This window comes from Cariama cristata, unplaced genomic scaffold (assembly GCF_000690535.1).
Source record: "Cariama cristata isolate BGI_N322 unplaced genomic scaffold, ASM69053v1 scaffold12794, whole genome shotgun sequence".
In the NCBI taxonomy this organism is placed as follows: domain Eukaryota; kingdom Metazoa; phylum Chordata; class Aves; order Cariamiformes; family Cariamidae; genus Cariama; species Cariama cristata.
The window spans coordinates 7,929-35,783 of NW_009611313.1; the positions used below are offsets into that span (position 1 = coordinate 7,929).

At 39.4% G+C, this 27,855-nt stretch overlaps 1 protein-coding gene across 1 annotated transcript in view; it reads left to right on the forward strand.

Moving 5' to 3' along the window:
* KCNH5 (potassium voltage-gated channel, subfamily H (eag-related), member 5) overlaps window positions 1–27,855 on the forward strand; it is a gene marked incomplete at its 3' end in the record, with an annotated part of 58,026 nt that overhangs the window by 5,928 nt on the left and 24,243 nt on the right. The window contains exons 2-3 of the mRNA XM_009698202.1: window positions 1,607–1,999; window positions 14,509–14,938. Of these exons, the coding sequence (XP_009696504.1) occupies window positions 1,607–1,999; window positions 14,509–14,938 (823 nt within the window). The remainder of the gene's footprint in view (window positions 1–1,606; window positions 2,000–14,508; window positions 14,939–27,855) is intronic.

Genomic DNA, 27,855 nt, shown 5'->3' on the forward strand with positions numbered 1-27,855 from the left:
CCCCCCCAACTGTTGGTGCCTCTATGTTAACATGCAGGTCTCTCTGAGCAGGTCGTGCTGCTTCTCTCCTGGAGAAGATACTGAGCTCAAAGTCAGCAGGCTTGCAGCTCCCATTGTCATTTACACATGCGCAAGGGACTGTGATCTGACAGTGCCTAAGCCCTGTTGTGCGCAAGAGGAAGTCATTATGGGAGGTTCAAAGTAGCAGGGAACTTGATCTGAGGCTGTTCTGTCCGAGTAGGACTCTTGCAGCTGACTGTTCCCGTTTGTCCCCTTTGGCTTAATCTGTTGGAAAAAAGCCCACCAGTTCACAAAACCAGAATAATAAAAAGCACTCAGAAAAGCCTGCAGATAAAAATCTGTGCCTAAATAATTGACGTTGAAAAAGCTGAGATCAGGAGCATGAAAGGAAGACATCCTCCTATTATAGTTATGCTGTCTGATCTTTTCACTGAGAAGGTGACAATTTAATTTCCTTCTCTGCTCCCTATTGCTCTGAACTACATGTAAATAAATGTGAAAAAGGAACGATGCTCCTAAATAGTTCTCACAGGTTCTGTGAGTTTGGCATTAGCAAACCTATCTCATTTGAGCAAACCTCCATCTTCCTTTCAGTTTTCACCCATAACTCATCCAGGGTAAATTTAATTTTAAAGTTAAGACAAGTTGGAGACAGGTCCTTCATGTTGGTTTCACCTTTGTGTATATCCATAGATATAAGCACATTCCTGTTCATAGGTATGTAAAAGAAACTTTAGTTCCCAAGAATTAAATACATGATCATACTCTTTTTGCACTAGTGTGCAGAACTGGAGAGGTAGTAGACTTAAAATGGGCAGCATCGATTGAGATTGCGGTTTTGCAAAACACTTAGAGCATGTACTCACCTTGAGGTCCAGGGTTTAAAACACATGCTGGTGGATCATCTTTAGCTGTAGCGCTTTTTTGAGTTCAGACCTAACTGCATTGTAACTCGACTGTATGCCATCAGATAGTGAAGACACTGATCTTCTCTCAGTGAAATGCTAAAGTTCACAATGAGGTTATTGAGGCTAATGATAGTTACTCATGGGCTTTGGTCCTGTACAGAGCGGAGAAGAGGAACAAAGGCCCATGCATTCATGATAGATTGTAGTGTAAGACTATTTCAGACACGGTATAGTGAAGAGTTAAATAGACAATGTTGAAAAACAATGTGGTCCAGTGGTCCCAGTGCTGGCCTGGAACACAGAAGATGTGGTATTGTTCCTGGTTTTGCCATTGATTTCTATTTGCAACTGCCTTCCTTCCCATCGCTCATTTGTCTTGTCCACTTAGACTGCTGAAGGAGCTGTCTCTTCTCTATATGTCTTGGAGACCCAGTACATTAGGCTTCGTGTCAAAAAATACTTAACGGCATTAAAAGAAACAACTGTTCTTAGGTTGATGCTGATTTGTTCAACAGAATACTTGTCCTGACTTGCTTACCATATGGTGGTGATAAAAGGAGTTAATGGACATGTATTTTTATCAACTGATGTACTGGGCTTGAGAATCTATAATGTAAAAAATTATGTTAAAAAATTAAGCATGTTTTCTTTTTCTCCTGAAATCTCTGTGACTACAGGTATTGCAGCTGGGCTCCGAAATCCTCCCGCAGTACAAACAAGAGGCACCAAAGACTCCGCCACATATAATTTTGCATTATTGTGTTTTCAAGACTACCTGGGACTGGATCATCTTGATTTTAACCTTCTACACTGCTATTTTGGTCCCTTACAATGTCTCCTTTAAAACCAAACAGAACAATGTGGCATGGCTAGTAGTCGACAGCATTGTAGATGTCATTTTTTTGGTAGACATTGTCCTTAATTTCCATACCACCTTTGTGGGGCCAGCAGGAGAGGTGATCTCTGACCCAAAGCTGATTCGCATGAATTACTTGAAGACCTGGTTTGTGATCGATCTGCTCTCATGCTTGCCGTATGATGTCATCAATGCATTTGAGAACGTCGATGAGGTCAGTATACTAGTTCCACTTCCACTCATTAATTATTACTTTATGATTGGGGGGCAGTGGGGAGAGAAGAAAGAAATGTATGCTTTTAAATATATTGAATTAGCGTACATGTGTCTCTAGTAGCTGCCCTCAGCACACATAGAAGTTTGCCTATGAGTCCTGGTCAGAAGGGTCCATCTTTAACTGTACTGGGAGAGGCTGAGGTTTTTGGTGTCACAAATCTGTTTGTTTTCCTTCATTTTACATCCTCAGAGTTCGGGAGGACAGGCGGAAGCAGGCAGCAGAACCTTGGTTCAGCACTGAGGAAAACTGCTTCCTCTGACTTACCATGAATTGCTTGAACTGGTGTGTCAGGGCAGTTTCTTGGGGCATGGTTCTCTTGCTTTCACTGTTGACTGAACAGGGTACGTCCACTAATGGCAATTCTTCACGTGAACAATTGGGATGTATGAAACACTTCAGCTGCTTCTGATACAACACAGCAGGTGGCAAAGAGGCAGGTAGTGACTCCCTAAATCTTCTTAGACCACCAGAAAGTAGCGTGTGGGTATCTGGTGATCCATGCGGCATTGTTTCGCAATAGTTGTTTTAGAGGAAGGTGACGCAATTGAAGATGCTGTTTTGATGCTTGTTTGGTAATTCCATAATTAGACAAAAGGATAGGGAGAAATCTGGAAATCTAGACTCCTCCTTAATTCTTGCTCATTTCTCTGGGAACAGGTCACAAGCCAGCAAAAGAACTAACAATCAGACGCTTAAAACCACAATACTACCCTGTTTTAACCGCTTATTCTCCTACTGGATCAGGCTGCCAAGAAAATATTCCTAAACTAAATATATTAAGGTTGCAAGCCTAAATAGTTCAGAGAGTTAATGAATTGTTAATAAAATCTTAAAGAGGGTTCCAGCGGTCCACTTTCTAATTACATGTTATAAAATCTGTATGATCAACTATTTATGTGTCTGTATTTATCTGTGACACATACTAAACCTGTAACATACCTGCAGACCTCATCAGTGCTTAATATCTAATTACCTGTAAAACTTAATTTTTATGAGTTCTTTTGAAATATGCCCATGTTATAAAGGACAACCTAGCTATTAAAAGAAAATTTTACTAAGTGAAATATCTGGGTAAAAACATAAAACCACGTTACTTTTGTAAAAATACACAGGTTTTTATCAAATTTAAAGTATTTAAAGTATTTTTCTCAATGATTTGAGGACAAGTAGGCAAACTATTGAATGTAGTGGAAAAACCATGATGTTATTTGATATTTAATTCCCTAGAGAGGTTTTCATTTTATATAAAGCTACAGACTGAAATAACACAAATGAGATCAAGCAAAAAAGCTTTGTGAAGACCTGTCCTTAAATATTTGTTTGTCATAAAAAGGACCCAGGCTGCAGATTACTTGGCAATGCTTTCACATATTACTTTGCCGTGACACTGATAAAGCAATGGAAGGAATGGCCATATGTTAGTTTCTGACATTTAGACTGAAAGAGTGGGGGAAAAAAAAAGCAAGAGACAAAAAAAAAAAGGAAGGAAGCTTTTCTCACTCACTGCAGATAGTAGCAACCTGCTGATGATATAGCTGGAGGAACGTTTCATAACTGTAGACTGGTGATGTGACCTACAGAACATCCCTGAGGAAAATGTCCATACCAGTGGCTGTGACAGCCCTTGAGCTGAGCACGGGTGCGCTCAGACTCACGATAGCAATTCTGCAGAGAAATTCTTGTTGTGCGAGTTTGAATTTCTCCAGGTTCTCCATCTCAGTGTTGCCTTGTATCAATGAGAAGCTGATTGGTACTTCAGTTTTCCTATGGCTCTTCAACAGTCTCCTTAATCAGTATAACAGTGTTAGTTTTAGTTATTCTAGCTAACGTGCCCAAGGAAAAAAAGATTTTTCTTGATGCTGTCCTTTCAAGACTGTTGTCTCTATTTCCCCTAGTGGGTTCTGACATTTAGCTGGTATAAATCATTGTAGAGTCATTAGAGCAGAGTTTCCCTTGGTGTAAATTGTTGTACTTCTATTAAGGGCTCATAGACTGGTTTACAGGACCTGAAGGGCTTTGCCAGCAATGCCAGCAGAATAACTTAGTGCACATCAGGTGGGGATTTAGGACAGCGCATGCTGATCACTGTTTCATGAACTGCCTATAGAGAGAAAGATAACCTTTTATTAAAGAAGAAGAGCAAAAATGCCGCACTCGAGGAGTCTTGAAAGTAGAAAATCATTGCCTTCTCTGTTGTGTAGAGCATTCCCTTGTCGATCAACTCCCTTTGTTTCAAACTTGCTTGTTTGAATTTTACCTGTATCTCACGGTGGATTACACACCATATTACTTCACAGTTGGATTAAGTCAGCTTTGAGGCTGCACTGCTCGGGGTACAAGTAGGCAAACTGGTTTGTTAGCTGCGTGTCACTTTGATTTTGCCAGAGGGAATTCCCTTGGAGCCATGAGACTGGAGTAAGTAGTAGATGGCCACGGCTGCTGCAGGGATGTTTTGTTTTGTTTTTTTTTTTAGTCATAATGTGAATGCTCTTATAAAAATTCCCACAGATTAAATGATACCCAGAGTCAACATTGGTGATAAAATGAGATGAAGAATATGAATTGCTATTTTCCTGTTTCGATGTTTTCCATATATGATTTTAAACAGGAGGAAATACAATCCTGTCTTTGTTGCAGTCCCTATAGTGAAGGGGGACCAGGGCAGGTGGAAGCTCACTGTTTTTTCTGCCTGCTGTCATTCTCTGTTAAAAGAAACATCACTGAAGATGCTGAAGATGTCATGGAGGAACTAACTTGACAAGTCAATTTGTTTTTAAGAATACCGTAATTACTGTGATGGAGACAAATTGATTTGCAAGGGACACAGGACCTGGAGCTGAAGAAATAAAAAGCTATGTATATAGGGTGTTGAGGATCTTTTTGCTTTGGGTAATTTTGGGACTGTCCCATCACTTAGCTCTTGATAGATTAATAGTGGAACTATTTTTGTCATTTTTAGAGTGATCCACCAATCTAAGATTGATTATAACATATGAAACTAGAGTTGATAAATATTTTTGACAAGCAGATACAGATACTATTTTTAAAAAATTCTGAAATTGGATTTTTTTCTATTTTGAAGTAACTTTTTGTTCTGCAATTTACTTCATTATTCCATTATAAGACATAATGGAAAATGTTTTCTTGAAACAAAAATGAGTGCGAGTTCTGCATTTTTCAGGCAATTTCAAAATTCTTTGGGTTTGTTGCAGTTTGGGACATTAGTATATTTTCAGTTCACATTTTTTAATGTAATTGAAATTTCAGTTTGCTCTCTGCATGGTTGAGAGTATTTTTGTCCACCAAAATAATGTGAATTCATTAACTATTGATTAATACAACTATTAATAACTACAATTAATACAAGAGGCACTTAAGTATGAATAGCCACATTCTACAGATGGAAGAGGAAACAAAAAATCTTAATGTCTTTGTTCAAGGCCATAGAATTAAATATGAGAATGTATGAAGCTTCTGATCTCAAGCGCTGTGCTCAAAGAGGCAGTACGCTATCTCATGTTCAGACAGGAACAGAATTCAACAAATGAAGGAATGAATAGCTGTAGAGAAATTTCCATTGTTACCCAAATGAAAGAAAAGTTATAAACTTTTCTCCTGGCTTTTCTATATGGGAAGCTAATTATACAGTTAAATATTAAGTACTTTCTTGACCTACCATAGAACTTCAAGGAAAGAAAATATCCCACTCGTTGATGAATCAACTTAATGCTAAGCTTAAACTTTCCACTGTTAAGACAATACATCATGCTGTAGTATAGTTCGAGTAAGAAAAGAAAATGTTGGTCTAAAATTTACGCAGCCCTTAAGACATGTGGTACTAATCTCTTTTGAATTTGAATGATCACAATAACAATTGTCAGTAATCCTTTACATTAATTAGTAGTATTCCTCACTTAAGGAGATACCACCTACTTTGGGGGATAATGTTATCTTTTTGTGTTCAGACATCAATCAGTAGATTTAATAAAAAACAGACTTAAAGAAAATTCCACAATTTTTGCCAAGAACAATGCAATTTAAGACTTTGAATTCCAAAGGCAAGTTGAAGCATATTTTTGCAGTGTCAGCTTGAGCAATTTTATACTGTGGTTTTCAGCCATAATACCATAAGATATAATTTATATTGGAAAAAATTTAACTTGTTACATGTGACACTGTTGTTGTGAAATCTTATAGTAGGAGTGGAATCCAGTCGTGTCACCACCATATAAATCTCTGAAATAGGGAGTTTGTAGTAGTAGTTGCTATCTGTATTTGGACGGAACACTATGATCAATTGTTGGCTGGTGTCAAATTGAGAACCATAGATCACTCTTATTAGTTGAGGTAGAAAAGAAATAAATGCATAGTGAAAGATCATCAGGAAAGATGTATTCAATATAAATGATGTAGTGTTCACTTAAGTGGATGAATAAGAGAGAAGCTAGCATGTAGGCAAAGAAGATAAACAGCTTTGAAAGGGCAAAATTTATGATGATAAAAAAAAGTCCCAGAAAAAACATAATACAGAACTAATAGAAATAAATTAAGCTATTTAGTGCTGAGTGAGCATGGTGTAGCTGAAAATAAACAGTGAGTTGAGAGAGGAAAAAATGAATCTGTTGCTGGTCAGATTGTTGGCAACTGTCTGAGGCAGTACTTTTGCAATAGATTAATTTAAACCTTATTAGTGGAATAATCTCTCATGCTAATACAAATTAGCTATCTAGGAATTACTGAAACAGCTACACTGAAAAGCATGCAACTTCCCTAGACTTGTCTTACCATTTGCTTGCAATAAGGGGCAAGGGAATAAATTATCATATTTATAGTTTTAGGGAATAAACAGGGGCCTATAAAGAGAGATTTTGGGTTAGCTGAATTTTGCAAACTGGAAAATGTAAAGGACTTTAAACTGTGAACAGCTGTATAATATGAAATCTGTTTGAAACTGTGTGTAGTTCACCACTCTTATTTGCATCTGTTTGATTAGGCAATATTGTGTTTTGCATGTGGGTCTATTGATAAATCTGGTAACGAATGAATATTTTTCTGTGACTAATTAAAATTAAAGTAGTCATAACCTACTTATGTAAGGCCTATATTACAAAGCAGCCGAGTACCACCGAGTATGATCCAGGCATAGAAGAAATGTCAGCAAATTGTGGTTCTTGGACATGATGAAAGTAGATGAGAAGGGATTAGTGGGACCCCCTGGACCAGGTGACTCCTCACCGGTGCTCCTGGGGATGGATCAAGCAATTGGGTTACTGGACCCAGGTGGGGCAGTGGGAGGGCTGGAGCATGGGCCTTGGGTTGGGGGGTGTGGTGGTGGCAGAGGTTTATTTGGTTGGGTGTCCCCTTGTGAGAGACCCCTGAGAAACAGGGCAGAGCCCAAGGGAGGTGTGTGCTCTGGGCTGTGACCTGCCAGAGGCCCCTGGATCAAGGCTGGGGGGGTTGTTGATGTGGATCCTGGGTGGTGGTGGGAGCTTCAGAAGGAGCCTGGGGGGCCTTGACCTGTGAAAGAAGGGGAGTGCAAAAGACAGGAAAAGGTGATCGTGGAGGAGGAGGGCTGCTTCTCTGACTTTTGTAGGTGCCTCTGTACTGCAGCATGGCCCCAAGGGGCTGTGCCAGGCAGGAGTCACTCCTTGGCAGGCAGGTAGGTGGAAGGAGTATTTGGATAAAGCAGATTCCTAGGGTAAAGCGAACTGGCAGGATATAAACCAGGTAGGCAAAGCAGCTCTTACTGTTCACGGTCTCTTGAGGGTTTGATTCAGGGCATTTCTCCTCTTTGTCTACTTTTTTTTTTCTCCTCCCCTCCTATTTTCTTTTTTTCAGTCAAATATTAGTTGCTCTAACTTCCCTCCTTAAAAACCCAACCTCCGCGCTATTAATGAAGTGCTTCTTTTGTGCTGCCCTCTGAGGGGACAGGCTGCCTTTTCCCCTTAAATCTTCTGTTTTCCAAATTGTGTCAGTGTTGTATATATGCACTGCAGAGTTCTTATGCCATTTAACTAATTCAGGGTTAAATTCTCTCCTCTGTGCAAAGCCTGCCTGAGGTGTTTAGTTAATTTAAATTCTGCTTGCTTCCCTGATCTTCCCCAGGTTCATACACCTTGGTGGCTCAGAGACATCTATGCTGACTGCTGATGGATAGGCCCTCCCAAAAGAGAATACCAGAGGAGGATGCATTGCTGTGTCCCTGCCCAACACCTACTCCCTAGGTTCTTCTGTGGCTGTTAAGATGGCACTTAACTCCTTTTCTGCACTACTAATGTTCAGATTAGTCTTTTTGCTAAGTCACGATAAGTAAGGGTGTTATTGGGTTTCAGGGCTACTTCATAGCTTTGAAAAGCATGAGATGATTTATCATACTGTAGCCTACATAAGCTATTCAATCTTGAAGAATTAAAACGCTGAATTACATTTTCAGTGACAATGTATGGTGATAACCTTTGTCCAAGAAGGAGAGCTAATTGAATATATTAGATTCTGAATTACTTCAAAAAGCTGCTGTTAGAGTGATACTTACACTGCATATAAAGGGAAGCATGTTTCAGAGACGGGGATCCATTACTCTGTTCTTTTTCCCCCATTCAGCATACTTGTATCGATCTGAGGCAGAAAGTCAGATGAGATGGCAAAGGGTATTTATTTGAGTAGCTAAATGGTTGCTTTATAGTCTATTTCATATTAGGGATTGGATTAGAATTGGAAAGATGGAGTGGTATTAGATGCCAGTAACACTAAATCTTATTTGGATGTTTTGCATCTTCAAGATAAGTAAAAAGGTTTTGGAACTGATGGCTTCTTTGAATCGGAGTCATTGGGAAGCAGATTGCTGTCTGTCAGGGGTAAATTTTTTATTTGATACTGTGGAAAGTGGGATTTCTTTAGATTACTTACATGTTATCTTTATCCTTGATCTTCCTCTAAAACTAAAGAGAGTTTCTCTCCTGAATTTGCGGTTTTCTGAATGTGAATGTATGTCTGTAAGGCAAGCATGGACATAGTTTTATAAATGAAAAATCAGTGTTTCCATCTCTTCTCACACTCTGTGCTCTTCTACATGAATTATTGCTGTTTCTCCCTAGATTCTAACCAAGCTTGCAGATGTCTGACTAAAATAAGCTTTGTGAGTCTAAAGATCTGCTTTCTTCAGTGCTGAAAACCGCAGCAGTAACCAGAGGGTTTAGATATTGATTTTGACCTGTGCGCAGAACGTTATCTCATCTGTTGGTTGCTAAATATGGCAATTTGTAGGAAAGGTCATGTTCTAAGACCTAATTAAGAAAATCAGAAGAGGAAAATAACAGAAATGAGAAGTCCTAATAATGACCTGACAGGGTTGCCATGTTACTGGAGATAGGCAGAGCCAGGCTGCGGCGCAGCTGACTTCAGAATTAAATGTCAGGAAAGAAGGCAGTGCTTTCCATGGCTTTTGCCTCACTTATGGTAGTGATAAATTCAGTTCATTGCCTCTCTTTTTTGGATAATTAATTAATTAATTAATTATTTTGCTCTGTTTCATTCTCATTCTTTTAATGGTTAGCTTTTAGTCTTCTGCATCTCCGTTTCATTGAGATGAAGCCTGAACTTTAGCAGTTCCATAGGTGAGGAAAGTTCTGGAAAACTTAGACCAGATTTGTGCCAATACTGAATATTTCTCTTTTTTTAAAAATAGATAGTAAGTAGGAAGTAAATTATACTTCCTTTGAGCCTAGGAAAAAATCTTAGTGCTTGGGTTAATTGCATTTTCTTTCTGTACACATGGAAAGTAAATAGTGGTCTAAAAAGTGAATACTGTTGTGCAGATTGAATCTATTACTAAAGTGCTAGTGCTACTACAGCTGTAGGAGGTGGCATGAAAGTTGCATTTTGGTTGTTTCCTGAAGTCCTACATCTTGTTTGGAAGGGAAAATGAATTATTTATCACTTTTTTTTGGTCTGTAGTTAATTTTTATTGCTGGTCTTTAAACAATTTGTATTTTGTTTTTTCTAGGTGGAATTTTATTATTTGATGAATTGAGTTGAATTTAATTTTGCATGGTAAATGGCAACTGTTTTTCATTTGTACAACATCTAGCACTGTAGTGTCCACTGTTATTGTTCTTGGGGGCCATGACACAAGTAACTAATAATTACTCTGCATAACAGCCGTTACATTTTCAAAACACTTCGCAGACTACTTCATCGCAGTGGCTTTTCTCTATCTCTTTTTGTGGATATGGAAGTAATGGCACAAATCTTATGTTGTCTGATGCAAACCTAGAGCCAAAACATGCATATCTTGGATCCTATGTTTGGAAAGAAGATTACTTACATGGCTGAGATACCAGTGTGAGACAAGGGATGCACTTGACAGTAGATCAAGTCTTGCAGAAAAACAAGGGGATACAGAAGCAAATCTGTGTAAATGTACACAGTATCTAGTGAGTAGGTCTAATTAATGACAAATTATACACGGAAATTTACTTTTAGCAATATTTCATGGACAAACTTACGAAGCATTCTCTTGAATGTAAAGTGTGGGCTGCTTTCCTCTAGAACTGAGGCTTGTCTGGTTTTCTCTTGTGTTTGAGGTGCAGTTCCACTTTGCAAAGATTGTGTAGGAGGAGAGGAAGGGAGAATGGTTGTATTTGTTATTTTAAGGGCTGTTGACGTTCAGGTTTCCTCAATCAGCGAATACAGAGTTATTTCTTCTGGCTGTCAGTGGTTTGAGCTTGCCCTTTGGTTTGGAGGGGACTTGCTACAGATTCTTCCATTTTTATGCATCAGCCATCACTGGCAATGAAAGTAAACCTACCAACCTCTTAAATATTTGTCAACAACTACATGCAGGTATCAGCAGTAGAATATTTACTTGGTGTCATTCAGTTACTTCAAACAATTTGGAATAAAAGTTTGTGTGAAATTTAGCATTTTCTGCCATATTTGACTAAGTGCTGCACACAAGTTCTCTCTGCAACAAAATATAGTAAAGATGTGCTGTTTGTCTACCCTGGCCATGTAACAGATTTCTCAGCTTCTGCATACCCCCAGAGGAAGGTTTCTGTTGGATAGCATACTAACAGTTGGAACTGTGTCTGAGTAGCTCAGGCGAAGGTAGAACTTTGTGGGATATTACTTGGTCTTGTCCTTTCCCCGACTGCCACGCAGATGTTCCTTATGGTGATCCTTTAGAGTCGAGCATCTGGGGGTGCCTGTTTGGCACCCATGGTGCAATTTCTAGCTCTTTACGAACTGAGGTTCATCTATTTCCTTTGGGCAGAAGGAGCTCTGGGTGTCTCTTAGTCTGCCTCGTAAAGGTTATAGGAGTAGCAGAGCTAAGAGGGTGGGACACACATCAAGAGTTCTGGCTCTTTTGCAGGACATTGGGGAGCCATCTGTATGATAAAAGCATAAAAATAATCTATACTGATAAGAGCATTACAATGGACAGTAATCTAAAAGTACAGTTCTATTTTGGAAAGTGGTAATCTAAAAATGTGAGTTTTGAATCCAGCAGATCTATTCCTATGAGTATTAAAAAATTACTTGCTAAATTTAGTGACAAAAAGTGATCTTTTAAAATATCAGTGAATAATCTCATTTTTTCCTACTGTATCTTCTATGAAACAGTTCATTAAGTTTCCATTGTTTATACCCATTTGAAATTGTGTCACTTAGAAATTTTTAAGAGAGTTATATGAATAATTATTTCCCTGGGCATGTCTTCCTCTTGATATTGATCCATTTAGAATAAACAAATCCTTTCCTCTGAGGAAATCAAATAGAAAATACTGTTAATGTTGAAATAAAAATAAATGAATTTTTTTTTTAGCTTTTTCTGAACTTTTAGAATCTTATTGGCAATGAAGTCAGGTGAAATATTATGACTAATTTGAATATTAAATGCATCCTTTCAACGCAACCAAATTAAGTATTTGTTTTCTGTAAATAAGCGAGTTCTTTTTGTACAAAAAAACCCCTAATTCTCTCTACCTCTGGTCAGAATTTGGTAGAATCACTTTCTCCCAAATGATGCAGTTCTATCACATTTTAAATGTTTTAACAAAAATTTCTTTTTGTGAATTTCACAACGGAAATTAGGATAAGACTACTCTGAAAGCAAAGTAGTTTGCCTTAAACTTTTTCAATCTAAGTTCAAATATTTTATTTTGTATTTCCATTTTTCATATCCAGTTTCTTAAACTCCCCTTCTGTGATCCCCCCCCCAAGTATTTGTAATCCTTGACCTTTTTTTTTTTCTTTTTCTTTTAACATTAAGAATTAACCAAATTCCAAACTTTTAAGTCCTTTCTGAATCATTACTATTTTTATCTTTGGTAGGACTTTCACTCACAAAGAGCATTTTTTTTTTTTTAAAATCCCAGTGATGAGTTTTAATTTTAAAAACAAATTTTGCACCGCTATTTTTGAGCAAAAAGTAAAAAAAACAAAGAAGAATGTTGGGATGGAAAAATTTCCTGCCCTTGCCTGAGACTTGTAAGCACTACATGAATGAAAAGCTTGGCTTTGAGACTGAAGTGAAAAACAGGCCATTACTGGAGACCTTTCAAAATGTAAAACATTGTTGTTTTGCAGTTAATTTTGCAAAGAGGAAGGGGAGAAATAAGCAATAGTCCTGAGGAAAAAGACTAGAAGGCTGTGTTGTAATGTCAGAATGTGGATATTTAGAACGTGGAGTTTGTATGTGCTTGTCACTCAGGGACTTGCATATCCAGTTCTAAAATATGGTTATGTTATAGTTTTCTGTGTTTTCCTCTTTGCTTTTCCTCTCCATACTGACTGTTCGGAAGTATCTGCTTTCCCTCCCCTGGAAATGAAGGCCTTATGCCTTCTCTGTCTTATTCTCTGAATTGGCATCAAGGCTTTGCTCCATTGTTTACAAAACAAAGCCAGGTATGGAATGAATGGGAAATGGAAATTTACTTTGTGAAGGAATTTTTTCATCATTCACCTGAAAAGTTTGGCATAGATAATCATGAAAAGAATAGATCACTTGATCTTTTCTAGGTCTCTGCAAATATCTCTGATTTAAAGGAAGGCTGCTTTTTTTCTCTTTTTGTTCTTCCTTTTTACTCCCCTCCTCCTGATTGTGTTAGATCATGTCCAAAGACTTAGTAGAAATTGACAGTGTGCTCCCAGGTAACAAATTACATCTGTCTCTGAAAATGAGTCAATGTAATCGTGACAAATTCATGAAGTAAAGGGGAAATACATTGCTGCAGTCCTGGGGAACATGACTCAATATGCTTTATGTAATTATTTAATAAAACATCTCTTCTAGTGCATTGAACCAGCCTAAGATACTGAAGCGGTTGTATTTATACAGGAATAAACAAACTTCCAGTAAAAGCTGGTGACCAGAAGTATGCAATTATGCATTTCCAGAAATAGTCATTAAACCAGTCTACTTAAATTTTAATCAGACTTCTATGTATGAAACAGTCTTGATAAGAGGGAGTAGAAAAAAAAAAAGTAAGTATTTTTATGAAAGGCTATTCAGATCTTCTTGTGCCCCAAATAGGTTTGAATTTTTTTATTTAACTTCTTGTGTGTGGAATTGCAAATCTGTCTAAAAGTTAACAATACAAAATCCTGCATGCTGGCTTAATTCCGTTTTATGGGAGCCGTATTAGTATCAGCACAGAAATACTACATTGGTAATAAAGCTGTCATAAAAAGCATATGATGTGGGGATTAGACAGTGAGATATTGAAATAGTTAGGCTTTGTGTAGCCTATGTGAGAAATGTCTGCGGACTGATGATCAGTGTGTGAATTCTTATATGAAAGTAAAGTAATAGGAAATGCACTGTTTACACTGAAAAATTACAAATCACCAGGTACTTCCAGTATTTTTTGGCCTTCCTCATTTATCTTCCTGGTATGTCTGAGCTAAATACTGCAAACTGAGTTATATCTGAGGCATGAGAGGACATGTGGTGCCCAGGATCATGAGGAAGTCAGGAAGAGCCATAAGAGTTTCATGACTCCAGATGCTGGAGTGAATTCAATAGGTGTCTGGTTATGTTCCTCTCAACATTAGATTTGTATAGTTTAATGGTCAGTGACTTCTACATTTATTTTCAGTCAGCCCACAGTAACATCAGAATGCTCAGGGATGGTCTGCTTGCACAACTGGACGTGCAATAAATAGCCTGTCATTTGAAGTCTTTACAAACGTATTTGTAGACCTTTTCAAATAATCTGAAAGGGGAGTTCAGAGAGCAACCCACAAGATGTTAGTGGATGAAGACAAGAGTGCATATATCCATCCCTGAAAAGGGTCCCTAACCTTTTCATGTTTCACAATCTCTCTTTTCAGGTGTTATCTGATAACCATCTATTTGTTATGGATCATGTGTCTTTGGAAAAACAGATATGAACATTGTTGCTTTAATATTAAATTCTAATGGTCACTGTGCTTTATCCTTCTAGGGCATCAGTAGCCTCTTCAGTTCACTTAAAGTGGTCAGGCTACTTCGGCTGGGTCGCGTTGCTCGGAAGTTGGACCACTACATTGAATATGGAGCAGCAGTCTTGGTTCTGCTGGTGTGTGTGTTTGGTCTTGCAGCACACTGGTTGGCCTGCATTTGGTACAGCATAGGAGACTATGAAGTTATCGATGAGGATACAAACACGATCCGAACTGAGAGCTGGCTCTATCAGCTGGGGATGTCAATAGGAGCACCTTACCGCTTTAACACATCAGGCTTTGGAAAATGGGAAGGTGGACCAAGCAAAGATTCAGTCTACATCTCCTCATTGTATTTTACGATGACCAGCCTCACCAGTGTTGGATTTGGGAACATCGCTCCGACTACAGATGGGGAGAAGATCTTTGCTGTTGCTATGATGATGATTGGCTGTAAGTATTGGAGACTCTGTCTCGCATACACAATGCCAAATAGCATTGAACTAGGGCTATTTTATAAGAATTCTGTCTGATCTCTTGAGAACCTGAAGGTATTTAGCAAATGTATCAGAGAGAGATGTGGGGATGGGAAAAGAAGTTTCCTGGCTACAGCTTTTGTACCTCACTCAGAAAAATTAATGTTTGTCCCTGGCCAAGTAACATGTTTGTTATGAGCCGAGCTACTCACTTATAACACAGTCGGTGGCTACATGTTCCTGTTAAGGTCCTCATTTTGCAGATGTTGGATCACATAGATTTGCACACGGGATGGATAGGAGCTGTGGATGTCCAAAGCATCAGAAAGAAGCAATTTCAAATCAGTTCTGCTAGTGTGTTACTGCCCACTAATAAAAGGAAAGGGTATATGATTTCTCATTTATACTTTCCCATTAACACTGCATTTATTTTCGTGCCTATCTAGTGATGCATTCTCACAAGTTACAACTAACTTTCAGTAGCACAAGGAATGCCATTTCCTTCCCATGAAGGATGCAGAGAGAGACTAATTGTTTGACTATCTAAAACTCTCATTGAAGATAGGTGGGATTTCCTGAGTCCAACCTCAAACATCACTCTGTTAACTTCTTCCCTGCTAGAGGATAAGTCTTTTAAGAACAGTGTGAATTTATCTTGGTTTTGAAGTGGCTAGGTATAGTCTGGGCAAAAATACATACCTGTATATTTAAATAGTCCAGTGAAATAGGTAAAGTCATTTTACAACCTTTTCTGTATGAAATGGAAACAACACTGTCACTTTTTATTTGAGGATGTTACTGGTTTTGCTTAGTTTAGTAAGACAGTATGTTAATAAGATTGGTTTTGCGATTCCAAGACTGCTGTCATCAAAAAAAAAAAAAAAAAAAAAAGAGTATTTGGGGACAAATGTATAACAGCCAGCACACTAATATTTCAAAGTGATTCCAGCAAAATTTTACTTTAAATAGGCTGGAAATTTTTAATAGGAGGATAATTTTTTTTTTCCCCTTGGGCCAATTAACCTCCTGTGAATAAATAGTAAAACTTCCATTAGTCTGATGGGGACAGATTTAGATGAGCGGAAAGAAAATGGTAACATTTCCTTCTCTTTGTGTGTTTTATCCTCTGCTCTTTTTGAGTAGCAATAAGTGCTGTGTCAAAAAACTAGCAGCTTGTTAAACAATACTGTGGCCAGGTAAGCTTACAGTCACAATTTTATTAGCAAGATCACCTTTGAAATTTTGATCTTCTCTTTATTCATAAAAGAAACTGAATTTTCTTGAAATGGAGACAGTGGTCAACATGTGTGAAAATGTCTGTGACCCCCACCTTTGGTGCGTGGGCTGGAAGTGCGGCTGCCCTGCAGCAAGCAAGGGTGCGGGTACCAGTAGCCCTGAGGACACAGCGAGCGCTTCGAGCGCTTGCCTCCCACTGGTGCCTAACCGAGAAACCGCAACAGTGCCGGGCTTGCTCCTTCTGGCATCCAGTTTAGAGTCATCGCCCTGCCTTTGCACCCTCCCTCTGATTCTTGGTGTCAAGGATCTTGACTTTCGTTTGCTCCATGAACTCTGGCACCGTGCTTTGGTAGGGGCACTCCGGAACTGTGTCCCTGGAGCGTGGATGTTGGCCTCGAGGCGGGGGAAAGGAAGAAGTGTGAACTCTTCCTACTCAGTGAACTCAAGAATGAATTAATTATATATACACATACATACATAGCATATGTGTATACATACACAGAGAAAGAGTGCATATGTATTATGCTTAAAGGAGGAAAAAGAGAGCATATAGTTTTTTTCTCCATGTTTGATGTTCTAGAATTATTTTTAATAGAATGTGTTTTAATATTTGTGTTGCGTTAACTCTTTGTAGACCCGTTGACCACTAACAATAGTACTTTGCTATAATGTCAAATACCTGTTTAAAAAAGTAGGTAAGACCACTTCCGTTTTTCTTTTTTATTCAGTCTTTCATTATGGTAAGTAATAAATCCAGGTAACTTTTAATTAAAAATGTAGAGATATGTTAGAAGCTATCCTGGACCGGTGGGAATTTTGGCTGAGTTGAGTGCAAATGTTGGCCTAGTAAAAAGTTTAAGGTGTGTGAGCTTGTAGAAGGAAGGGTGGGTATGTCATGTTAGCAGTGCGTAGACACTGGGAAGGGATGAGTGAGGTGAATAAAACTGCATGTGGGTATTGAGCTTGTGGGGCTGGCTGGGTTGGTTGGTTTTGCACTTGGGGCAAAGTGTAAGAAAGCATGGCTTGGTCTCAGCAGCCCTGGTCTCTGCTTCGCGGCCACCTTCTGCAGGGAGGTGTTCTTTTGCCCTCAAATGCAATGATTGCACGTGCTGTGCTACTGACCTTGTTGTGGCTGCGGTTTTCAGGGCGAAAGTGTTTTACTGGTGGTTATTTTGAAATGGGTAGGTGCAACCCCTAATTAGATTTGTGAGGGACTGCAGTGTACTCATCTTATAGCCCTGGGGACATACGGTCCATTGATCAGCTCCACCGAAGGGGGACGTGGGTAGGTGAAAAATGCCCTTGGTTCTTGTCTTCAAATAGTAGTGCACATCTGTTTGGGAAGAACAAATTATTTTAAAATATGGATGAAGTATCCAGTGGCTGCTCTTAAGGTTTTCTGTTCTGTGGAGGCTTGATGCTTCTGGTAAGATATGCAATTCATATTGCTATGTAGCTGTTTTTCCTGAACATATGGTAAATTATAGTTTTGTAAAGCAAACTGTCTCACATCTCTCAGTGGACTGACCTGCATGGTTTTGCCTCACTTTATTCATTGAGGGTATGTGTATATATAGAGAGAGAAGTATGAGTGTTACTACTGGAAGTAAAAGCAATTAACTCCTCAGCTCCATTTTAAGTGAATCAAAACATATTTGCTTATCCCTTTTCACAGATGGCCACTAAATTGCTAATTAATAGGGAATATATCTACAGACAGATCTTTCAGAGAGGCTGATGTTACATAAAACTAGGTTTAAAACCACTATCTGGGTCTGTGGAAAGACATATATTTTTCCATTTTTAATACTTGGGGGGAGGGGGGGGAGCTATTTCAGGTTTTAGTTTCTTCCCTGTGGAGACATATGCCTCGAAATAACAGTTCTCATGTATTTTGTTCAGTGAAGCTGTCAGGTTGGGTTGCATATTGTTTATTTTTCCTAAGCAATAGCAGAAACCTAAGGACTTTCATTTGCAGTTTTCGTATCAGGGCACTGTGTCAGCAATCCCCTTGCTGTGCAGGTGGAGTAGGGATGAACAGTTCTAAAAATGATTTGCATTTTCCACTTTTAACATACTGTAATACTGATGGATGCTTGCCTATCTGGATTTTGAGCAACTGAGCAAAATCTGTCATTTTGGGAGCCTTTTTGTTAGTGTTCTCAGTTGCACTGAAAGATCCCAAGCTTTTGGTGCCTGTTTGTGCTAAATTCTCCTTGTTAGGTAGGAACTTCCTGGAACTACACAGCTTGACTCATCCCAAGTATGAAGTTCACTGAGGAAAAGGCACATGTTTGAATGCTAAACTAAATCATAAATTCCCCTGCGAACACTATAATTAGACCAGATAGCAAGAGGGATTATGGAAAAAGAACAAAAGTAGGAGTTAAAAGGTCAGACTCGAGGACACACATGCTCGTATACTGTGATAAATTTTCAGCCACTGAGTTCATTAATCAAGACAGACCAGAGACCAAACCCACTCATCTTCTTTGGTCATGTGCAACACAAGCATCATGCAGTCCTGCAGCACTTCAGCTGTTGTCTCTGATTAAGGTAGACACAAATCTCAGGAGCGTGGAGTAGCTGTCTCAGCTTTATTCAGCTTTGTGAATAGCTTCTTTGTCATTAGACATAAAAACAGGAATGAGGATAACATAAAATAAATTTGAAAACATAATTAGGTAGTTTTATTTACAGCACTCTTGCTGAAAGGAACAGAAATCTGCCCTAGTAATGTGAACATCCCTCTGAACTATAAGAAAATCTTGGTGGCTGGTATCGTGATGCAAGAGTCCGTGTTGCTCTGTCAGAGCCTCACAGAGGATTAGTGTGCTGTGGTGACCCCCAGCAGGGTAGGAAGTGTTCAGAGGCTCTTGTGAACAAGGATAGCCAGGAACTGCTGAAAACTAGGCTGTTGTTATCAAAATACCTGAACGAGATACAGATGCATCGCAACATCATGTTTGATGACGTTCCTGAGGCATGATTTTCCCCTTATAATGCAATTCATCAGTTGTTAGAGCAAATGGATGTGGCCATGCTTTATGTGTATCTCTGTGCTAGCAAACACGTATGTAATCATAAGAGAGGCATGTGTACTCCTAGTACCCCTTTTAGGGGACGGGGGGCAGGTGCATGTTGAAATTGGTTTTGCTGGAAGTTGGTGGCCTGAAACCGAGGGCCAGCCACATGCCAAGTGCTGGCTAGGTTTGCTAAGGATATCATTCAGGGGCTGAGCACAAAGGCCTGTGAGACTTGAAACCCAAAGCAACTTCTTCTGTATTCATGGTTACTGCAAGTGCCGTGTTTTGATTGGGGGACATGCTGGGAAAGGAAAAAGAAACCTACGGCAAAAGTAGTCTCTTGGATACCTGCTCTTTGTCATTAACTCCGGCAAGATGACGAAAATCTCTTGGATGCCATGGACTTCTTGGTAGCCACTGAGGTTGAGGTTGGCATGCTTTCCGTATGGCTGATAGTTTTGCATTGCTTTTCATTCTCATCTGTCTTAGCCACCAGCAACACTACTCAAGCTAGTAATTCCTAATTTAGATGCCTTGATTTTTTTTCTTTTTAATTTCTTTTTAATAAGTAAGGACAGTCTTTGCAGATCTATTCCCTCATCGCTCTCTGCTGTGCTTTATTACTTCTTGTTTGATGCTACTCATATTTGAAGAGCTGGTGTGTTATTGCTAAAATTGTTAAGCAACTGTTGGGATTTCGGAATGTATTTTGCTTGGATGCTTTCTCCATTAGAATGAACCACCAAAAGCATCGTGAATATGTTTTTCAGCTACACCAAGTTTCAGCAAAGAGATAGGGCCAGCAGAAAATCCGGATAGAGTTTCTCTGAAGGTTAGAAGGAGGGTTTGGCTATTAGGGCAGGATTTGGTCTGGGTATCTCTAAATGTGAAAATACCTCAATTTTTCTCCTATAGAGTAAAAAAAAAGAATAGAAACCTAACAAAAGCAAAAAAACCCTCCCAAAACCAACAAGAAAACACCTACCTACCAAACCCCCAAAGTCATTGTGATAAAAAAAAAAAAAAAGGGTAGACAACATTGATTTAGGCTTTTTGGTTCTATACACCATCCTTCAGACAGCCGAGTCCTAAGGGATGCAGTTTTCAGTGAATTGGTATCTCTCATCGGTAAGCATGGGATTGCACCAGGTTGTAGTGGCGTTTTCAAACTCATCGATGAGCCGGAGCGTCTGGCCGTAAAGAGTTACATCATTGATATTCAGTACAGACAGGGCGTGCTGGAGAGATGTGGTGGGTGCTGACAGACTTCACAACATAGCAAGCTCCAAACCCTGAACTATAGCTCTTAAAAGTTGCCTCCTCTTTGGGTAAGGATGCGCAAGGCCTGCAGATTTTTTAAGGATTGCTTCTTCTGTAACATAAAACACTGGTTTCAAAGCCAGCAAAAGGACAGGCTTTAGATAACACGTATGTGAACAGTGAACTCCTACAAAAATCATTGTCTTCAGGCTGAGATGGACTGGAAGGTTTTTTTTCAGGTTCACAACACCAGTGTTAATGCTGTAGTAAATCTGTCTGAGCTAACGGCCATGGCTCTATGAGGAGTGGCCCATTCATATGGGGTTAGTCATCTTCTCACCACAACACACTTCAAAGCAATATTTATAGAAGAAAGTAAATGGTTTTTGTAAGCATATTAATATGGTAGTACTTTGTTTTCTGGCCTGGGTTGGGGAAACATAAACTAACTCTGTGTGAGATGTTATTTCTTACTATGCAAAAGTGAGTAAGCAATATTCTTTTTCTTGTTATTTAAAGTGTATATGACCAGATTAAAGATAGATTAAATTACTGCTATTAAATTTCCCGCAAAATGCAGTTTGCAAATGGCAAGGGTAAATTGCCCATGTACTTTTGGTTGGGGGGGGGGAGAAGATAAAAATGGCAGAGCTATATCACATATATATGCTTGATGAATTGTCTCATGATGTGTCATCTTGCCTTAATGCCTTTAAAAATTTTCGGCTGTACTTCAGCCTAATGGATCTAGGGAATGGCCCTACCTCAGAATATACTAGAACTTAGTTACTAGAATAGTCCCAGAAAATTTTACTCCAAGTCACTGTCAGTATAATGCAAACCCAATCAGGATAATTTTTGAAGTGAGATTTTAGTGAAAAGTTTTAATTCTCAAGGTTCTTACAATCTGTTGTCTCCTGCAGAGCTTAACCTTGCTCTCCAAGACACTGGACAACTTTTGAAAGGACTGTACATGCAAATGGAGAAAAAAATAGTTCTGTTTGACAGGACAGAAGATGAAAGCTATGAAGTGTTAATGGTTTGGGTTTTTTTGGTATGTGGAGGAGAGGTCACACTACAGTAATTTTACAGAAAATTCCCTTTTTTCTCTTTGTTGCACAGTGTTTCAAAATTTTTACCTTGAATTATTTAATAGTAATAAGGAAAATAAATAGGTATCCCAGCTGTGGGTGTCTCTTTTTTCACCTGGTGTCTTTCATATCACATGCATGTTAATGCAGAATTTTGCTTTCTTTAGGCCATTTCTAACATTTCTTCCTGTAAGTAGATTTAAAACACTGAAATGTGCTGGCCCTTTCAAACTTTCATCAGCATGTGCAACCAACTTGTTTTGAATTCTGAAGGAACATCATTAACGCAAGTTAATGTTTGAGAGAGAAGTCCCTGATGCATCCAGAACATGGACTGAGAGGGCAGAGGAGCATAAAAGGAAGAAGGAATACTTCAGGCAGGTGAACCAGGGGACAATATACCAGATCAGTGTTTTGTTCCCTATGAAAAAAACTTCAAGAATCTGCAAGAGAGATTGTGTTTTGATACGCAGGACAGCAAACCTGCAGGTTCAGTGTATAACTTTATTCTTAAATTACTGAGGCACACAAGTGTAATCTAGAAGAGCATGGTTTGTCATGTTGGAAGTTTTTCTGGATTCCTGTCTGTGAACATGACTAAATACCTATAGCACACAAAAAGCGTGACAGATTTTTCTTTCTCTTTGCAGTCCTGGAAGGACTTTCCTTAAGCAGCAACTCTATTGCTGAAGCATAGAAATCCTGGACAAGGATTTGGTTTTATATGAGAATAATCTGTATTTCAAAGTCCATTTCTGTCTAAGAAAAATCCAGTCAGATAGGCGTGGGAAAAAAATAGCAAAATAGCCCATCCATTCGTATGACACATCGTGCCACTTGTCATCTAATGTGTGGAATATGACAGAAGACCTGAAGCATCTTCTAAGCACCTTTCACTTCTACATCAGCTTGAAAAATTATGTAGTTATTTTAATATCTAAATATTGCTACTGGACTCAAACAGGCCTGCTGTAGGTTACAAAATGTTGGAGTAGAAACAGCTTGCCTAGCTGTAATATCTAAGTGGTTTATGGATCATGATATGTCCGTAACCACTCAGATGAGCTCTCTCATGACATCTTGAGAATGAATAAGGATTAGTTGTCCTTGCCAGATCAGTGAGTTTTAATGCATTTGGCTGCGTTATATTTTAAAGAAATATTTGTCAGTTTATAAAAATGATAAGTAACGTTTTAGAGGATGCAGATGCTGCGGTGGGTCATATGCAGTTTATTTCTTGCTGATGAGAGCTCTGAAATATTCTAGATCTCAACATGAGTTGCTATCTGAAGGCATAGACTATCATAAGCAGCAGGCTGATGGAAGAAATTCTGATCTCCTGAGAAAATATGAAATATATGTGAAAATGTCAGTATCTTTTATTCATGGTACAGCAACTCTTGCTGCAACTGGTGAGAAAAATGTGGAAGTAGACAAATATCTTTATTAATAGGTCCTATTGCCTGGAAGGAAAGTAGAAAATTTATTCTTCTAACCAAAGGGTTTCAATAGGCGGTAGGGTCTAAAAACCTAAGCAACTTATGATAAAGAATGAAATAGTTGAAGTATTAAGGCCTGACTCTTCTTACTTACCTCAATATGAATTGGGAATGCTTTTTCCTTCTTTGATTTCAAAAGAGTAACTGTCCCAGGTGGTGTGGAAGTAAATTCTTCTGGTCAGATAATAGGCAAACCTTGCCCTCCCATGTCACCATCTCAAAAGCAAAAGTGGCTTGCTTGATAAATGCAGGTAGGTGGGATGATTCAGGGTCACCGTTTGGTAATTCTTCATTGTTAATGGAAAGATTCTGAGGGATTTTCACTACAGAATAAGAGGGAGCTGGTAACAACTTAGAAGTGTTCAGAGGTCAGATCGAAGGAGAGAAAATAGGACTTTAATATAAAGAATTAGTTTCTGGTTTTGAAATTGAGCTGAATGAGGTTTTTTTGCAAGTTATTTTCTGGTAAAATTAAGATTTATTACAAAAGCATGGAAAATAATGCCGAGGGTTTTGGATTATCCTGGTCCATGAAGACTTTAAACAATCTCAGAGCTTCCAGGCAGTTCATTAAGTGAATTCTGAAAACCATAAGCTTATTTATTACAGTTATATCGCTTATTGACAGTTTGTACTTTTAGTGCAACTTTTTAAAAATATGAAGTCGCAAGCTTGCTCCAGTTTTGAACCAACCCTATCTTAATTTTCCTTTTTCAAAATCTTTTACCCCTTTCATACTCAAGCAAATGAGTGGAATTTCACCTCCTATTGGTCAGGTCTACAGTGGCACTTTGTGTGCGTGGTGCTGGACAGAGTATGTCCTTTTGCATCAAACACACAGCTTTGGCAATGATTTTGTGTTGTTGGAAATAACGCAGTAGCCACCGAGAATAGTTCATAGAAGTGCATCTTAAATCTGATGTGGCCATTCTCGTATTTCCAGTTGTCTTTCCTATAATGGACCACCAGTTCCTTCCTCCTACTTTTCTCTCTCTTCCCTGCATAAACCTTCATTTCTGGGCCTGTCACTGCTCTGAGCTTTGCCATCGCACACTAGCAGCTTCATCCTATTGTTTTTTTGTGTAGTTTTTTTTTTTTTCACAGAGAGAATTTCATAAGAAATGAGGAACTGGAAAAGATACCCAACTTGCCTTGTTCTGCCCCTTCGCTTTTAGAGAGGGAAGTTATTACAAGCTGTAATTCCTTGAACAACTTATTCTTTAAACATTTGTTGGACGTTAAGCTTCTCATTTAGTTTGGTGCATTTAAATGCAGAGGGAAGGGAAAGGAAGGTGATTTCCTGTATTGCAAAGATGCAAATAGGTTTTGATTTCTTGATTCACTTTTGTTCTGCATATTTTTGATTCTACTTATTCTCTCTCCATAAAAGCCTTTCTTCACATGACTGGGAAAATTATAAAATCAATTTTATTGGGAACTAAGTATGCTGAAACTAAAATTTCCAGCAACTGGCTTTCTCATGCTCCCTACAAATAAGTTGATTGCAGGTTAATAATGAGGTAACAGCTACAGAATGTGGGAGGGGAAAATGAGCATTTTTCTAGAAGGGAGCCTTATTCCACGTAAAGTTAGCAACCTCCTATGAAAATCATAGAGGAATTACCAAATAGGCAAATTACTTTGAGCAAACCACTGTGTCATGTAGGTGCCACACTGACTGTGAGCAGCTAAAAGAAGGAGTAGACCTAGCTATTTGCCACCTTTGGGCTGTTATGCTGTTCTGATCTGCTCATGCAGAGAAAATAATGTCTAATACTGCTTTGAACCTTCATGTATATAGTAAACTTGAGTGACAAGAAGCTGTGTGAGAATCTGTCTGTAAGAGGCGTTGGGATCCACTTGCTAGTGCCCTGTAGTGTGACACAGGGGAGCTGAGTCCCATACCCAGCTGAGGTGTTAACCTGTGGTGTTAACTTCCATAACCTATTTTCCCTTCTTTGTGCAGGGAGATGGGGAGGGACCTGCCTCTCAAAAGAGCTTCAGTTTTAACTTGAGCTTGGAGTTCTGCTGAAATGCAAATAGGTGTTACTACAGATACCCACTACAATGGCACCTGTGTTAGTCTTCCCACTAATCACGACCCGTAAGTTCTCAACTGGCTCCTGAACCATCCCCAGGCAGAGCGCCATGCATCCAGCTGCCTTCTCAAATAAAGGGCAAGTCCCCTTCCTCGCTCTTCCAGCCTGACCTTCCTGAAGAGCCTATGTCCATCCGTTGCAGGGCTTCGGTTGTGTGAACCATCCCACTGTGTCTCCATGATCCTAATGAGGTTATCTGCGTGTAACTGTACATAGTCTTTCTAGCTCCTCCTGTTTGTTCCCCGTGCTGCCTGCATTGGTGTATGTGTTTCCAAGAGGCACCTGAGCATGCTGAGTCCTCAGTACAGGCTGGGAAGTAGCACTGGAATATGCTGAGGGGAGCTTTCTGGAAAAACAGGAAATGGGAAGAAGCAAGTGGGTCAGATTTTTTTTTTTCCCCCTCACTGGTGTAAGAGAAGACAGCACACTCCTTGTGAAAACTACAACAGACAGATCAATCAAAGCTTCTTCACTTATGTTTAGAAGTATGGGAACAGCAGTACCTGTGAGGCAGAAATCTATGTGACACTGCCAAGCATCTTCTGGGGTATGACTTGAAGCTGCCAAGTGGATGGATGCTCTTGTTTTCCAGTGATTGCATCAGAAGGTTGTCCTTTCAGGGCAGTACAGCTGACCATCTGCTTTTTGGGCTCCTGCTGGTCTGTTAGTAAATGCATGCACTGACAGGTGTGAGAGGGAAGCATGTAGCTACTGAGTTTCCCTTGCTTCTTTTGCTTTCATGCCGGGATGTATGTGGGTGGACAAAAGGGGGAACAGGCATTGAGAGAGAGAAATAGAACCTGAAGTTGAAACTAAGATTTCTTCTTTTTCTTTTTCAAACTCTCAAGCTTCTTTTTTGACTGCTTCCCAAAATAAACAGAATCTTACGTGGTGCATGTTTAAGATGGTTGTTTCATTGTGCTAGTTACAGACGTTTGGTCCAACAGATGAGCAATATTTCTCTTCTTCGGTCTTTGCGGCTGAAAGAGCATGGTTTGAAGCATGATGCTTTGAAGCAAAGACTTGAAAATGGAATTTGAGAGAACTTACTTATGTGAGGAAGAGTGCATGCTGGGGCATGAGTAAGTACGGTGAGTTGACTGTACTGATTTTATCAGATTTGATTATTGTACTGTACAAAGTATATGAGATTCTGATTGTGATTATGCCAATATAAAACATATTTCCCTTCATGAGGGTGCAGTTCAGATCCAGAATGGAGTTGTCTCTTATTCATACGCAGACTTCGGTAATACAGAAGACTGGAGGGAAGACTACTGCTTTATGGGACCATTGTGTTGCATCGTTGGGCAGCCAGGCAAAAGAAAATGCTCTGAATCATTACCAGTTTGGGTTGAAATGGAAAATATGATGCAGCAGGCAACTATAGCAGGAAGGTGTGAATGGTTCAGTACATGGAGTATTGGTATGATTGCAAGGCTCCACAGTGCAGTGGAACAGACAGTTCAATAGTTCAGTGGCCAGTGAAATACTGAGGCAGGTAAGACATTCAGAAAAGCAGGGAAGATAAGAGAATCTGAAGGCAACCACACTTGTCAAGCTGTTTGCCTTCAGTTAGGAAGGACAGCAGTCTGCTATGAAGCTTGTCTTCTCTTGGTGCATTGGGGAGTAGCTGTGGTAGAACTCGTCAGGAACAGAACTGACTTTCTAGCCTCGCACACTCTGCACAAACACGTGTAAACCAGCGTTGGTGATACAAGTACTGTCCTTATAGTAGTAGTTACATGTTTTCCTTCCTACAGCTGTTCTGTAAGCCACATCATGGCTGTGCTCTCTCTTCAGCAGACATTTAACATGAGATAGTGTCAGAAGTGGAGAGCAGTGGAGAAGGAATCAAGGAAAGCATTTGGCAGCTGCACATGAATGAGAAATGCTGTTTCCTCTAAGCTTTTGATATTGGGTATTGCCAGGTATCCCACACAATATGCAAACGTAGTGTACTGACCTGGTAGGGCTTGGAAGGGGTTGGGGCCAGGATGTGTAGGCCCAGGCTTTAAGGTAGCACTGGAGGTGGCTGAAGAGTTTCATTAATTTTGGGTAAATGGGCGGTGAAAGAAGCTGCTTCTCAGAACAAGGCGGTACAGGTAGGGGAAAAGAACGAACTTAAATCTGAGACTGCAAAGCTTCTGCATGTATGTGTGCTGCTAGCATTGCTTTCTTCCTGTAATTTGTGTCTCTAACCTTATACCGCCAGAGAGTACCGCTTTATACTTTCAAGAGGAAAGTATCTGGTTTTGTACCGTTTCCTGTGCAGCGATGCACAACGCAGTAATGTTTGCCTGGGGCCGCACAGCCAAACTCCCCACTGGTTGCTAACAGGAAAGTTTTGTCCTTCAATAGCTACACCGTAGTAGTTCTGTTTTAACAGCCTTGGAGGACCTTGCCATCAGTCACTGGTTGCCTGGTGGACCAAGTGTATTCCTGTAAAGCAGAGCTACTTTCCCAAACAACCTGCTGTTTGAAATGCCCATTAATTGCAGGTCACTTTTTAAATGCTACAGGATTGCTTGCTTTCTCACAGTTCAACAGATTCATCCAAAGTGAAAAAAGAGCACTTGCAGTAATTATAGCTGAGAAACAGCAAGTTTCCTCCAGAGCCTCTGCTGAGCCCATGTCCAGGTTGGGTAGGGCAAGCAAGCTGCTCTTATATGCCCTCCTTATG